This window comes from Phaethon aethereus (assembly GCF_964289735.1).
Source record: "Phaethon aethereus genome assembly, chromosome: 2".
NCBI lineage: Eukaryota > Metazoa > Chordata > Aves > Phaethontiformes > Phaethontidae > Phaethon > Phaethon aethereus.
This window is the reverse complement of record NC_138582.1, coordinates 150,991,752-151,008,991: the sequence shown is the minus strand read 5'-3', so window position 1 is coordinate 151,008,991 and position 17,240 is coordinate 150,991,752. Positions and strand designations below refer to the sequence as shown.

The window sequence follows — 17,240 nt, the reverse complement described above, 5'->3', positions numbered from 1 at the left end:
GCTTATATCATTCTTCCTGACCTCCACAAGAGATCATTTTGCTGTGCCATCTATACCAACTAGTGCCAGTTCCAGAAGATTACACACAGTTGATTATCTGGCTGACACAGAATACAGCACAAGTTAACACACAACTTTAGCAGGCAAGAAGTCAACCAACAAGATGCCACCTTTACTCTTAATCCTGCAGACTTTAAAGATACATATTTCGGAATATACTCATATAAAGTAGCTTTCTAATTATTTACCCAGTCACATTCTGTCAGTGCTCCCAAATAACTACTTTCAACACAATTTGACATGAAGAGTTATGTTAAAAAAAAAAAATTTACACTCCTACAAAAGTCAGTAAAGAACAGGTGCCCAGAAACAGAAATACTATTCGTTGGCACCAACAGTAAAAGCCTGCAGGATGAAGTCACCCCTTTTTGAACACCAGGGAACCCACACAAAAACCCAGGCTTAGGAAACAGGAACCAGGTTCTGCAGCTCATAGATAAATAGTAAAGATCACCTATACACTAAGCTAGATATGGTATATACTTACTGACCAGTTTTTAGAGGTGTTTTAGAGGCATTCTTTTCCTCTGACTGGAAACAATTTGGATGAAGTCAACATGGATAAGCATCACCATTAGCATCCATACCACACAATTCTTATCTGAACAATATTTATCTAGCATTACTTCAATAATTAAAATTTAAGTAATTTCAAAGTGGTTGCAAAACACTTTTCTTCCAGTTATCTTTAGCATTGTTACAATTTTCTTCATACATCAAGAACATTTGAGAGTATTAAACAGTTAAATCTATTAAACTGATTAACAAAAACTTTAAAAAAATAATAAAAATTAGGGGGATATTGCATTACTGAGATGAGTCTGGAGCTTTCCCCCCCGCCAAAGTTACACCAAAAAACCCAATATTCAAATAATATCATTAAGATTATGAAATTAGGCAATTAACAGAGGAATGACATAACCAGAATTGCCTTTGCAACATTGCTTATGCAGCTGAATGGTAACACAAAGAATTGAAGTCTGTTCCTATTTTTGCCACAGAATCTTATGTGATGCATGGCAGGTCAATTTTATCTTTTCACAGACAGTTATTCAGACGGTGAGGAATACATAATGAACACTTGATCTGAGTGTTCAGGACTTGATTTGTAACAGCCCACATAGAGCATTAAAATACATTAAAAAGCATCAAGTACCTTTCTCCTGAATGAAATTCACAGCCCTGAGGTACAAATGTAGGCTCCTTCACATCATATTGGGAAAGTCTGGGCAGTTCAGAATGCAGCTCACAAACAACACACAGCTAGCCTATGGAAATTTTCAATGAGTAGACATGTGGTTTAAATTTTCCCTTCCCATGGGCCTAACAACCAAACTCACAGCTACAGTGGAACACACTGAATGTCACACACAGCCTCAAACTCTTCTTGGATGTTCAAGTTTCTCCCTTCAAAATCAGAGCAGATGTAACGTTTCTTTAAGAACAAGACAAGCAGCAAGAAGATGCCCATAATGAATTCACTTTAGCCAGTAGCTCAGTGTTTAGAACACTTGTCTTGGTTCCTGTCTATAGGTTCTCCTCAGACTGACACCTCCAACTTCTGTAACAGTGCCCTGGGGCTCCTTGTCACTATTTTGCTCTTTTTGCCTCTTCAGTCACCACTTCTTATACATTTGCAGTCTTCAGCCACAAGGCCATTTTTGTTTATTTTACATCACACGAGCCATCCCAGCAAAGAGTTTTCAATTTCCCCTTCCTTCCCAGCCCAGACCAAAGCACTTCTAGTAAAAAAGGAATTTGTGTCATTTAGCTGCTATATAGCAATTACTTACTATATAGTAAATTCACATTTTTCAGAAGTTATAAACATATAATGCTAGTAGGCTTGCCTAATTTTCACGTAAATGGCAAGAAACACTTCTTTTACACAAAGGTCAATCCCAGACATATTTAGTTCCTTTAATCCATTCCAAAGATAAAGCTGCCAGGAACATTAGCAAAGGAAGATATTCTTCCACAGCCTCATGGTGGCCTACATTTTTCCCAAAAAGCTTTGAGTTAAACACCTGGGCCCTGAAAAAAGGGATATTTTAACAGGACATCAAGCAACATACTTCCAACCCTACTTACGAGGCACACAGCCTCATCTGTAATCATTTCTAAATAACATCTCCACCACAGAAACTAACTATACTTACTGCAGCAGTAATCAGAATATAACTAAGCTATTTATTCTGTAGCTTCAAATTCTTCATTAAAATTAAATCATACCAAAGGTTTGTTGGGGTTTTTTTTTAATTATTATACCCTTATATATTTGCTATCAATTTTGTAAGCACAGTGCCCAGAAGAGACTAAATACATATTATGAAGGAAAACACATGCTTTCAACACAGTCTCTGTTTACAAAAATGACAGATACCCATATCAACATTTTCAGACCAACCTCTTCTTACTGCAGAATATTTTATATCCAAACGGATAGTTTTTGAGGCCTGAGCAATAAAAACAGTTCCAGTCCTCAACTCATACAGCTTCTGCTTGGCAAAAGGAAAAGCTTTAAAGATTCCTAAAGATCAGTTTATCCAAATTTCCAAACAAGAACAATGAAAGATAAAGTAGAAACTAGAAGTGCTGGGGCCGGGGGGGAGCGGGCGGTGCAGACCCTAGTCCTCCAACATACACTGTATATATGATATACTATATCAAATAAGACATCACATGCAGAGGTAATCAACTTTACCAAGAGAATGAGCCTCCATACCACATATGGTTCATTGACTGAAGATTAGTATTTTGCAAAGCACAAGTCATTCTTCAGGTATAGAACACATAAGATTAAAAACACCAAACAAAAAGTCTCTAGTCACAAAAAGTTAGGTGATCAACTGCTTTAGGAAACTGCAACTTTTTTCACCACTCAGTGATAACTAGAATAGTGAACACATTCTATTAGAAAGGCCCTGCAAGTACTCCCTGAAGATTTTACAGGTGTTACGACCTGAAGAAGCATAGTATCTCCAGTCAAAGTCTCTTTAAAAAAAAAACAAAAAAAACCAAAAAAACCCACACACAACCAAATCAACCTACAACAGGTTTTTTTGTACTGCTCAGACATACAAAACTGAAATTGAGCCTCATGCTCACACCTCAAAGTTCCTTTAAATTCAACGTCAAAGTTTTGTCCATCTGAGTAAAAATCCATGACTGACTTTGACAAAACATGACCTGAAATATGATAGTGATGAAAAGGAAACTAAGAAAAAAATATGGCAAATACTGGTAAGGTTTTACCTTGCATGTAGTTTTGTAGTCTGTAATTCAAGATTGTTTTTTTCTACCAATGTGTTCCTAAGAAAAAAAAATCTGCCAAAAACCCATACTTTTGTTATTTTAGTCATAAATTTAGATTTAGAGGTACAACCACATCACAATGCACACTCTCTCTGGCATTAACAGATGAAGATGGAAGTATTCACCTACACCATTAACCAGATCTAAAGACATTTTTTGGAAGATTATCCAAGAAAAATGGAGATCACCATCCCCCCAAAGTGGAAGTGAGCTTAAAAAACCAACTCAAATATTAAGGAAACTAAGGGACTGAAGACTGACATCTGTTACTCAGTTTCCTGTCACTATAAATATAGCTCCTTCACATAATACACACTTGGGCAATACATTTTTTCGTTTCAAGTTTTATGTAATGGTTTTGAATAATGCAAAACTGAGACTATCCACACCCGCAGAAAAGTCTATTAAGTTAGTTGTACAGGATGCGTGCAGGTGAGCAGCTTTGCATGTATTCTTAGAGGGCTAAAAAAAAGCCAAAGTAAATTTGCATTATTGTGCCAGTCTGTTATCACCCTGTGTTGAATTTACGTGACAAATTTCCCATAGACAACTATTAACCTAGCAGTAGTAAAAACGTAAATTAATAATCATTACATATTTTTTTAAAAAAATTAAATTTCTAAAGTTTTTTTTTTTTTAAATACACCAACGATCGAAATTAGTAGTCAGTTATGTTCTTTGTACTCTCACAGGAAGATTCTCAGGTGAACAACAAGGTACTTTGCTATCACAGTGGTCTTGACCACCAGAACCAACAAAATGTGTCAACAGGAGATGTCAGTTCTTTGATGAGGAGAAAAAGATATGACAGGTTGAAACATAAAAAATTAGATGGACCTATTTATCAGCACACTTGCTAAAATGTCTACCCCTACTTTTCTTTCCCACCTAGTCACAAAGGCTACACAAAAAAAACTCTAACAGAAAACTAAAGCAAAGGAAGCTGCATGGAAACAGCCTTCCCAATGGATATGTTTCAGTGTGTATCCCAAAACTAATGATGAACAGGACTAGGAAGGTGCAGATATAAATGCACCTCAAGATGTTTTCTCATTGGACCCTAGTACTTCTAGTTTATCACCTGTGTTATTTATTATTCAGTGCTTCAGGAACAAGATTTCCTTCATGCTTTTCAGCAAAAAATTCATCAAAAAGTGCTACTATTAAGCAGATGTGCCACATAATTAGCAACGACAAATCCACTTACTTTTTTCTCCTTCTCATGATGTTTATCCTGAGAGTGAGAGGAAGAATCACTTAAACTTTGATCATATGACCTATTAGATCCCCGTTTGCTCTTTTTCTAAAAAGAGAAAATATATTTATGGATAGAGAAAAGGAACCATTTGAATAAATAAAAAGTATAAAGCATTTCAACTGACAAGATGGCTTACTGCCTGAAGGAAAAAAAGACTTCAGTTACTGAAAAATTGACACATTACTAACACTAATAAAATTAACAAGACTACCCAATGTATACCAGGAAAAAAGCCTATCCTTGTATCAACTTTTACACCTCCCACAAATCTGCAAGATATGCTTTCCACAAAGAAATGAGATATGCCACTTTTTGAAGTTTAAAAGATTCTAGACACATTTTCAAGTTTTCATAACATAAAACAGTAAAGGTGCTGCTCAAATGAGTATCACATGAAGCCACAGTGCTAACACTGCCACATGCTTTAAATGCATTGTGAAGTGGCTGTTTTATGGCTTCATGATTTATTATGCAAGTGACCTGTTTGCAATATTTTAACTAAAATGGTTTAAAACATAGGATACAGAATGCTATGGTCATGTATGTATTTATAAGCGGCAGACACAATTGCCTGTATTTCCATAATGTTTTACAGCCTAGTCTTGGACTGCAAATTACTTTATGCTAGGCCAGTGTTCAAAATGTTTGTTATTTTATCATAACTGAGATAGCATTATAAAGACACTTCAGGTCACTGCTTTGCCAACCAAAGCTTTCAGTGGTATAGTAGATATATGCCACCCACCATCTTCAGGAGTAAATACTAAACACCTGTATTTACCAGGCATCAACAGTCACAATAATCCTAAAGAAACACTAAAACACTTAACAGACTGGCAAGATTGTTTCTTACCACTATAGTTTCATAATGGAAAGCTAACTAATTATGTGTCAAATATGGAGTTATGTCTTTATTTAAAAAGCAAGTTTAATGATAAACATACATGTTCTCAATCATAGCAGCACTGGAACATTCAAATCAAATACATAACAGTATAAGAGCTTGCCTTCACTGCTAAGTAATAGGCCATTTTTGTTCTTTTTGTGTACTTAGCTCAAGATAATTAAAAAAAAAAATCTTAGCTTAGTAAGGGCCTAGAAAGCCCTGACTTATCTTCATTATGAGGCAAACTCATCAATATTCACAAAAGCACAGAGCTAACCACACCAAGCTTATCTTCTAGGAAGCTAACATGGTTCATTGGCCCTGTGTTTTTACCTCATTGCAACCTGTTCAAAAATACCACCTTTTTTAGCAGTGAAAACAAGTAATCAGCAAGTTTAACTATACTTACAGCAGTATCTGAACTTAAGTCTATATATTTTCGTTTTCATAATTCAATATTCATAAATACCAATTTTTAAATATCAGTAAGTCCTTCAAGTCCACACACTCACACAGGTACAAAGAAACACATATCTGGAACTGTCAAACTGATAAGAAGTGATAGAAAAGACTCCAGAAGTCTGATCCAAAACCTACTGAAATAACTGAGAAATTTCAACGTTTTTTGTTTGCTTGTTTGTTTTTTAAAATCAAACCTCAAGTCACTTCCTTGAGGTTGTGTTTCAGAGAACTTATAGGCAGGGAATATCCACTAGATACACCATGAAAGACAGAACAAAAGGAAAAAACACTAAAAAAAAAAAAATTAACAGAAGCAGAAGAAATGGAGGGCTTCTTTATTCTCCAATATACAGGATAACAAGTAATATTTTCTAGATTATTCCAAAATGGACTAAATTCCTAGAAGCCAACGAATCAAATAGCAAAAGAAAACATTACAGGAACTTAATAAAAAAGACACTAAATAAGCATGCTATTTCTGGAAGAGTGGAAAAACCCACACGTCTAGAAAGTAACCACTTATAAAAACATTTTCAGCTAGTACTTCTGTAACTGTGATTAAAACATTGTTTTAATGAAACACAATCTACTTTCTGAGCTACATGAAAATATTTCTAGTGTTAATAGAAATTCAGAGTGAAAAAATAAGTCAGTGACAGTTTTTTTATAGAATTTAACAAATACATACCAGTTTACTAAAATGGTATTTACAGTAACCACAGTATTGAACATTATCTGCACCATTGCCTTCTTCTTCACAAAGAAGTCCTGCAAACTGTGCACTAAAAATAAATGAAACAACATTGAAGAAAAGCAATTTTACATCAAGTTGTACCACAATATCACAGCTGATAACGTATGGATATTTATCTGCATTTAATGGAAGATATTTGCACACAAGTGACTTCTAATGGCATGCAAGCACATGACCAACCTTTGTAGCCCAGTGAAACACATGTATGGTTTATAATTTGGCCTGATGCTTTTTTAATAATCTTTAACACTCTCACACAAACTTATAGCTTGAAAATCTACATTTATTATGCAGATACTCCAACAAATAAATAAGCCAAGTGGTTTACAATGATTCATAGCTCAAAATCAACCCAGTAATTATCTATGGAAAGAACAGTTTTAAACAAAACCATACTGTAGATCCAAAGAAGAAATTTTTATAAAGTTGCATACATCTTTCTCTGCTTTGCCAGAAAAATTACTTCTTTTTTCTTTAAATAGAATTTCAATGACATAATAAATCAAACCATATTTATTGGTTTAAAAGACTGTGGCAGGTTAATTTCTTTTAAAAAGAACAAGACTTACAAGTTTCCTTGCCCGGGCTAATTATTACCTTATTCTACTACATTTTTTTCAAATCAAATTTGCTTTCCATCATTTGTAACGTTGATTTATTTTCTTTATCAAACCAACTTAGACATTGAAAAAACAAATATTCCATTTCATTTTCCATATCATTTTCATTAGAAGAATAATAATGCAATGTTATACTCAAAGTGATGCACAGGAGTATTTAAATGAAAGAGCAATATATATAAGGCAGCTTATTTTTATTGCTTTTTAAAAATCACTTTCCCCTCATACATGCATGCCTACAGCAGATGCCAACAACAGAAAACATTTAACAGGATCTCTTTAAGCAAAGATTTATTATTCTAAGCTTGCCATACAAAACCAGATGTACTCATGCTCATTCTTCCTTAGACATTAGTTTTGGTAAGCCAAAATTAATACACCTTTGCCCTGGATCTCTGCCGTCTGTAGTTTTCACATTTTTCTTCCATTTTTTAAATATTACAGAAGCCTCTCAGTATCCTCAGTCACAGTACTCTCTGGCTAGATATCATTTTATAGTACATACCTAGGTTTTTTTCAATCAAAATATTCTAAAAGTTAGCAGGATAAATATTTTAATTTTTAACCTAATTCTCATGTTCTTTATGGCATTCACTGAAAACAGGGTTTTGGAAGAAACAAAAAAGATGAAAAGGATTGTTGTATGCATCCAAGTGTGTGAGAGCGAGACCTTTTCATCCAAACACTTCAATGCATACATTTTTTCACATCTCTAAGTAACCTTTTTATATGGTATGCATGCTTTGAGGAACACAATCTATTTTCACCAGAAAAAGAAACTTGACAATGATCACATCCAATGAAAAATTAGATGCTTATGAAACAGTAAAACCTGCTAGACAGTCAAGTAATTAAAAGAAAAAGCAAAAGAGTTGCCAAGAAATCAGTGCCTAAACTACAGAATTATACCCTTTAAGATCTGCACAAGATATTCAAAGTATTGCTTGATTACACTGAAAAAAATACATTTAAGTAATTTAAGTAGGTATGCAAATACTGTTTCCCTGACTGAGCTGGTCACGAAGAAGCATACTGGAGCACTCATAAAACTTATGAGTAAATCCACAGATCATGTAGCTAGACAGTCTGCATAAATCTGCTATCTATCTATTGCAAAATACTTTCAGCTGAATTTGAAAAAACAAATAATGCCTGTAAATTTTGGGATGGAACTCCTTTTGCCTTCTTTTACCTGTTGACATGTGGTTTAATCTAATTATCCAGCCTCTTTTAGCAGTCCATAAAGTGACACAAGCATCTCCTGAATGCAAGCAAACCTAAATATCTTGAAGTGGAATGAGTCAAGACGGTGGACACAGCTGTTTTTCTCCAGCAGCTACACATGAAATCTAAATGAATAGTTCAGGATAGATGTGTACCATTTCGATAAAAACAGTGAGGTGAATTATCCCCAAATGTTTGGAAATCTGTACTGGAACAGGTGAGTCTAGTGCATTTTTATGCATAGTTCAATAATTTTTCCCATTGGTTTACCAAAAGTAAACATCAAATCAGTTAGTAGGTAAACAGTGTCTTCACATTCCCATATTTTACAAAATATCATCTAAGAAAAATAATGTGAGACAAAAAAAAAAAAACACTAAACCTTATTCACAGGAGCACACAGCATTTAATACAACCCAAGGGAGTATTATCAGACAGTTTTTGCAGCTCACAGCAATGTCTATGCTGCCACTGCCATACTGTTAGTAAACTCTATTATCATAAAGTTAGCTATTTCTACACAAACCATTTCACTGTAATTCTTTACTCAGAAATATACTAAATAAAGAGTTTATTCATTATATTGTGTGCATTGATTCTTTCTGGAACATCAGAGATGTTAAATAATAAAATATACTTACCAGGTTACATGAAAAGCTTGTCGACATCCATGTTTATTACATGTCATACAAGCACCAGTGGCTGCTTTACTTTCTCTGCCTTGTTCATCACAAATATAGCATGTCTATCAAAGAGAAAATACTTAACATGATAAGAAGCATACAAATAAATTCTGTGTTAGTCACAGGAGATTCTAGGGTGAGAACTACTGGATTTTGCAGCTAAGCTTATATAAGAATTTATTTATAAAAGTCTAATTACGTTCGTTTGCAGAAGGAGATCACCTGGTAGACACTTAGGATCTGTGTAACACTTCACCAACGCTAAAGCAGTACAAACAGTAATTCTATACTGCTATTCAACTAGCCAAACAGTCAAACAGCCAAAGGTTAATAGCATTAGGCTTCAAGATTTTCCTTGCTTTCAAGTTTGTGTTTATGTCCCTTTAGGTCACAATCATTTTCACCTTCCTTTAACATTACGTGTCTTGGTGGCATTCAGAAACACCAAATTTGACTGACTGCCTAATAGTAGAAGTTACCATACAGTATACATGCATATGTCTACAAAATTACACACAGAACATGTGCAAACTTAACATTTTATTTGTACATTAGGTGTAAAGAATTTTCAGAAGTCTCATAGCATGCCTCAATATTCATATGATGCTCAGTTACCTTTAATTAAATGTAGTGTTTAACAGAACTCTGCTTTAATTTCAGCATGACTTGGACAGCCCCATAAACATCTTAGAAACTAATCAAGCAAGAATCTTCTGTAAACAAAGCTTAAATTAGTATGTCAAGCCCATTTCAAGCTCAAAAACAAGCTAAAATGGAAACAACCTGTCTAGTACCTGAAAATCTTTTCATAGCATTTCTGTCAATTTATTTGTTTTATTGGGATACTATGGCAATTTGTAATATTTTCAAAAACATTCTCAGTAAAACAGAAGAAAAAAAACTAAGACAAAAGGAATCCAAAAATCTTTCTCATTATTCAGTACCTTTTTTTTTTTTTTTAATATGTGGCCAATAAACATGGATATCTGCTGTACAGAAGCTCACTATTATACTAGACATCACTACAATCTGTCACCAACATTTCAGGGAGAAACATCAGGCAAAAATAAATTTCTTTACTTTTTTTACTGTCCTAGTTACTAAAATGCTTTTTAGAGAGATTCTATCATATCACATTTATGTGTAAAATTTAACAATTTAAGAATAGATTCTTAACGAAAGTATCCTCCAGCATTGGGGCAGTCAACTGCCTGTTTTTAAATGAGAGAGAACCTTACTGAGGTGACAACACACTGCTACCTCTGTAGAAATGCCATTACCAGGTCTTCGACAAGAAAAAAGGAACATTTTTTTGTCCCCATTTAAACTGTAACTGACTTCTTGTAATTGTATCACAACCTCCCTTCAGTAAGGCAGAGAACGAGTAGAATAATAAATAAGAACATCAACCATGGGGAGTAGAAAATACAGTTTAAGAAAAATGGACCAAAACACCACTGAAATAAAAAATACAAAGGATATAATGCAAAACCAGTATTACTTAAAGACATGAAAATGAGAGAAATTCTGAGATCAGAACAGCCTTTAACAGAGGTATTTAGATTTAAAATGAGATGTCAGCTAACTAAAGCATTTCTGTTAACATGCAAGACTCTAGGGTAGGTGAGTCATTCTTGTATGGTTTCCACAAGACTTTTAAAAAGCATTAAACCTGATAGCTAATATATCCTAAAATCATACCCTATATCCAGACATTTGAAGGATCAGAAAGGGGATAATCCTACTTAATTCTTTGCCTTGCTCCCTTTGTACATCAAGGTAGTGTATACAGACAATTCAGTTGTTTGACAGGGTCTGAGACTGGCTTTTTAGCTTTCCGTACCATGACCTGACACATTTAGTTTTTAGGAACCTATAAGGTGATGATCTATCAACCTCATCTGATAACTACATTAAGTAACTTCAAAGGCAAGGTACCTCTACAAATAGAGAGTTCAACAAATCCCATAAAACTCAAGCTCCAGCTACTGTTCTGGTTTTTCAGTTTTGCCTCAAGATCTGTAATTGTTTTTCTCACTGAAGCTCAGAAAGAAACACTATATACTATGTTTAGGGTCTGTGTTTTCAGGACCTCTTAAAGCAATTTACAGTAAAATGACTGAAACGTAATTTTACTGTACAACCAGCTACATTATGAACAAGTTTAAGCACTACATGGTGGACTGCCTACCCATTTTAACAAGCGCAATGAACTTTTATCCTTCCTACAATAGTCACGAGAAGTATAAAACCTGTTTCCTAATCTTTCATACAAAACTGGGACAAAGAAGGTTCATCTTCCTGTTCCAACATGGACAGTAAGTTCTCTCTAAAGCTGAGCTTCTCATACTTCTTCCTTCTCTTAGACACACAAACAATTGCAGAAGCCTGAGAACATTTATCTTTCTTTCACAAAGTAGAAGACTTTCATGCAATTTCCATGCAATTGCTACACCTCCTCTGAAATCTCTGGAATGGGAAAGTGTAAAACTGTGTCCCACCACCTACGGCAGCACTGCTCCTCAGAACTTTTAAGGGAAGAGAGTACTTAGACTTCTCCCAAACTCATTAGAAAATAAGCAAAACATTACACAAAGCTTTTGACTCGGCAAGGAAATTTTACCCAAAAAACACAACAAATATCTTAGTTTCTTTAATGGCAAAATATACATTTTGCAAAGCTGCCTTTATGTTTCTGTCAATATATTTTCTTCAAAGATTCAAAACATAAACCTTCCTTGCAAAAGCAAAGAGAGAAGGGACCATGAGGCAAGTTAATCTTTATAAAACAAAAAGTGATTTGAGAAATAGTTTACTCCACTTTTAACAGCTACCCTAGAGCATTCCCTGCTTACAGAATCAAAACTAGGAGTTGTACAGAAATTTCTCTTTGCTGCCTCAAGTACTGAAATAAAAGTCTAAGAGCTGCCTTTACTACTAGGTGGATCAAGAAACTCCAAATGCACTTATTTTTTAATCAGCTCTTAAAAGAGATTCATAAAAGCAGTAGTTTTATTTAATTACCACATACTTTCAAATAAACCTGAAAGAGACAAATAAAGCTTACATAAAATAGAGATTATCCATGCATTACCATCCCTGGAATAACATCTACTGAACAGGAGAGCAACTACTAGTCCATTTCTTTTTGGAAGCAACTGTGTAAGAAGAGTTTTCCTGTTAGTCAACCCACTAATCAAGTCAGTCAGTGGATTGATTTTGTAATGTGACGATTTTTATCCCAGAAGCAGGTAAACTTCAGGGAAATAGCAGCCAAGCATCTTTATATTGACAAGTCGCATGCGTTGCTGTCTGCTATGTTTCTTCTTGCATTTAAGATTACTGCACTCTGTAATATTGCATATTTTACAGTGTTCAATAAACAAACAAGTGCATAGAAAAAAAAAGGTGTAAATTAAGTACTATCTCCTGGCAAAACTCCAGCGATGTTTGTGTCTATTTTAAAGACTATAGGACAAATTTTCCCTTATTGTAATTTTCGTTGACCTCTATTTTCCCTCAATTTCATATGCTAGCCTTCTATATGTATCCAGCTGCATATGCAGAATTATTTGGAACTTCACAGGAAATAAAATCTTTCTTAAAATCATCCTATTCCAACCTGAGTTGACAGACAGAATGAAATTAGCACTAAGCCTCTCTGAAAGGAGAAACAACTCTATAGTCATTTTTTCCTAATTACATGTTTACATTTAAGAACTGTTTGCCATATTTACTTCTCAAAAAACAGCTTTTCTTTTCAATTTGCCCCCAAATCAATAAAGTCAGAGTTAAATGCTTTACAAAGTTTCTGATTTAAAAAATGTACCATTTCAATAAACAGAATTTATACTGAATAGCAAAGGGGTGGGGAGGTGAAGTTACTGCAGGCTACCTGAAAGGGGAATTGGTAGTTGTATTGGTTTTGGGGGTATTGCTCAAAACGAGCCTACTCAGGCACTGTTTAGCCACACCAATATCAAACTCAGCACTGGCTACAGATTTATCAAAAATTTGACAGAGTCCCCAGTCAGCAATTGTCTCTCAAATTCTGTGCTGTTACAATTAGACTGCTGTTGGCAGTGAAGTTAGATTGGTTTCAGGAGGCTTGCTGCAGCAACTGCACTATAGGCATTTCTTTGATTCCCCTGAAATCCACAGCCACTATCTCCCTGAACCAACTAGACCAAATAAAGACAGGGAACACTGGCTTCTGTAAAAAGAGAGAAAAAAAAAAAATTTGCAGGCTAGGGTTGTGACCGCAAACCTTGAAATTTCTGATATAGGTGTCTCTATATTTTACAATATACTGTAGTGGCCTGTATAAAGGTAGTTTTAGGCTAACTTTTATCATGGAAAATAGGCCCAAATCAGAACATCCACTAAAAACACAGAAAAGGTAGACACCATCAAGAACTTTCTCTACATCATCTGTATGGCACTAGTAATTATCTAGCAAGCAAAAAAAAAAAAAGGTAACTACAGACCAACAAAATGCAAATTGGAATTTTAGCACTAAAATACAACTATATGTCATATATTTGGGAAAAAAACAGTTCAAGATAGAAGCAACTTTAGTTGTAACAAAAAGGAATTAAAGACTAAAGAGACATAGACCAACAATGGACTTTGTGAACAAGTAATATTAAAAGACGCAGGGTACATTGTTTGAAGTTACAAGGATTTACTCATCCAATATCAATTACCATGAGTGGAAATGTTACAGGATAAAACGAAATCGAAAGTGTTCCATGAAATTTTTGAAGCACATTAGGGAAGAACCACTATGAATAAAAAATACTATTCATGGAAAAATGAGAAAACAGATGTGCTGTTGGCCCAGAGTTGAGGAAAGAGAGAAAACAAACCCATTTGTCACAGCAGATCTGTACTGCTTTGTGTCCAAGCACAAAAACTTTATTTGTTCTGCACTTAATCTCGCTGTTGTGTGTTCTTGCCAATAGCGAGGAGTCAATACAGATGCTCAGGTAGTACACAATAGGAAGGCATGAGAAGAACCTGGAGTTTGATTCCTGGCTTTTTGGATACACTGGTAAATAAGATGGGTAAAACATACTGACAGCAATCGTGAGAACATGAAACACACACGGAAAAGATCAAAGTATGAAAAAAAGAAAAAAGGATAGGGAAATGGTGGGGCGGGGTGGGGCATAAAGCAGAGATGTAAGCTAGGAAAAAAAAGAAAAAAAAATGGGAGGTCACAGACATAACGTGAACAGGACTAGTCTCCCTGTAGGAAGAACACCAGAGGTGATGAATGTCTTTTTTTTTGCTTGCTTTCTTTTATAACACAGTATATTCCTCTTTTACCCCAGTGTCCACAAACCACCATAAAATAAAGTAAAAGAAAGAAACTAGAGGTAAAAAGAACACCACAAGAAAAATATGTAAAAAAAACTAATCAGAAGTTTAGACACTTTGCTGCTTGCAGAAGGGAAAATACAAAAATACAAAGGAGAAAGTGGTTAAGTCTAGTGGCAAAGAGGTAGCACAACTGAAACAAATAGAAAAATGTAACTATCAATATAGAACATTAATAAGTTACTTTTACATTGCTTTGCCTTTTTTTTTTAATAAAGTCTCACCATATAAAACATTCCATCTCACTGACACTTATTTAGGAGCAGCTCTTCTACAAGCAAATAATCCTACTAAAGTGAATACTGTTTACAAAGGCAAAAGTCAGCAAGCTTTTGCCTTAGTATATCAGCACAGTTTTTCTTCCTAAAAGAAATGTTTATGAACATCATATCAATACTTAATACAGTAGGACTTAGTGGTAATTAATAATAACATTTCAAATAAGCCATAATAATATTTTAACCTATGGGAAATATTTCACATTCCTTTCAAAATAAACTGTTATTCAAAGATCATAGTATTTTTAATTAACAAAACAGTCCCTAATCTATAAAAGAATAATGAGACATGGCAAATAACCTTGCGGCTTAATTTAATAATATAGTTTTCTTAATTCTTGAATTTATCAAAAAGCCATAGCAGAAAACATGCAGCATTACTGTATACATTTATGCATTTCATATAAAGACCATTCTAAGAAGTATAGTTTTAGATTATTAAAGCTCACAGGTTTTCAAATAAATACATTAGATATAGACAAAATGACATATAATTATACCTTATTATAACGATCATGGGGAACAGACTGCAACACGATAGGTTCCATTGTAGCAACATTAGCAAACTGCACCTCGGGAATGTACAGAGCACAAACCACATGAGCCCAACCTACAAAAAGTTATAATTGTATTTAATTTTAATGTTTTCTAGAAGCTCAAAGGACATTTCAATTATAGTACAAAGAACCTTTTACAACACTTTCTTCCATGGACTATTTTAACTATTTAGAATATTACAGGCATAAGTTTCTTAAGTAATGTTTATACTACATTTTATATTATCAAAGTTTAGATGAACTGTAGCACATTTTTAAGTTTATTCAGTGGAGAATTTATACAAATAATACTCCATGAAATGCAAATACTAATGATTTATACTAACAGTGACACACAAGCAGAATAACAGGTTATTTCTTTACATTTCTTGGATTAACACAGTCATTGTGTAAAAGCTATACAAATTCCTACAAAAAGGAAATATCTAAACAAACTAGTATTCATGCAAGCATTACCACCATATATGATTTCTGTGTGGACTTTTTGTTTAAACAAAGTCATTCTGGACTCCTGTATTCTTTCTGTAGAAAGAAATCCCAACACACATCCCCTCTATCAAATCTCTTCTTTTCCTTCTTTAAAGGTGTGGCAAACTCATTTTTTCATAGGAGTATCAACTCCTATATCCAGTTCTGTTCTAACTCTTTAACTTGGGGTCATCAAGAAATGCTTAGTTACTTACCATATTGTGTTTTAACAACATTTCAAGAAGTAAACATTCCTAATTGTCTGACATTTGGTTTGATGGGGGCAGGGGGAAACACCAATTCAGAAAGAAACCTACTAATTTTAGGCCTTTTTTCAATACTAAAATCCTAAAAGCTGTCAGATTGTTTCAGTGGAGGTCAGTTTGCCCGTAATTGTAGCAGAAGCTGCTACATAGCTAATGCAGCGTATTAATAAACTGGCACTAATAATAGAATTATAAGAGTAATATCGCATAGTACAGAGCTACCCCATCTGAAAGTGAATTTGGTGTGCCTTATCATTTAGCATGAATTCTGCTCTTCCCCAAGAGGAAAACAAGTCTTTTGTCACAAGATCTTCAGTACACCTTAAAAATAATTGTGCTTTCCTCCTACCCCAGCTTACTTGTATGCAAATATTAAGGACATAAAATGACAGACTTACATAATTAGATAACCTAGCAGATTATTAGATTAGGTAAACAAAGTAAATTATCATTGGGCAAATTCGTCCTATAATGAAAGAAAAAAAAAACAACAAAAAACAAAGCACACCATACTGCCTCACTGCAGACCTTTTTGAATCTTGTTTTCATCTTGGATTTTCTCTTTTTAACTACTCTGCAGAATCTAAAGGTTCTTAGTTTCTTCACCCAACTGTACTTTGACTCAAACTGAGCTAGACGTAAAGTTGTACTTACAGTAGTACTGTTGAGATTCTGGAATGGTATTTAGTATCTGGAATTGCATATGTGCTTTTTATTCTTTTCTTAAAACACAAATTTTTTGTAGTTGCTTCCAACTGATTGGTGTCCCCGCAGCCCAATTGGTAGTTATAATTTGTACAGAAAATGGAAAGGGCACACACAACTCATAGTCAACATTCACAGGCAACGTAACACCTACCATTTTAGTATTTCCTCTCCAACTAAGTACAGTATCTGTGCTGCTTCATTATTTTATTCACAAATAGTTTATAGAATTATTCTACACAGAAAAAGCACTCTAATAAAAGAGTAGGGAAAAGGAAGTACAAACTGTCAACTTCAGCTGCTTTTAAAAACAGTTCCAATG

The 17,240-nt window shown here is 34.3% G+C and overlaps 1 protein-coding gene across 2 annotated transcripts in view; it reads right to left on the bottom strand.

Annotated features, from left to right (window-relative positions):
- The window catches only part of MLLT10 (MLLT10 histone lysine methyltransferase DOT1L cofactor), a gene marked incomplete at both ends in the record, with an annotated part of 132,872 nt that overhangs the window by 79,233 nt on the left and 36,399 nt on the right, over positions 1-17,240 (bottom strand). For both annotated transcript variants that reach the window (XM_082014587.1, XM_082014588.1), the window contains 4 exons: positions 4,583-4,678; positions 6,670-6,763; positions 9,221-9,324; positions 15,423-15,532. In XM_082014587.1, coding sequence (XP_081870713.1) covers positions 4,583-4,678; positions 6,670-6,763; positions 9,221-9,324; positions 15,423-15,532 — 404 coding nt within the window. The remainder of the gene's footprint in view (positions 1-4,582; positions 4,679-6,669; positions 6,764-9,220; positions 9,325-15,422; positions 15,533-17,240) is intronic.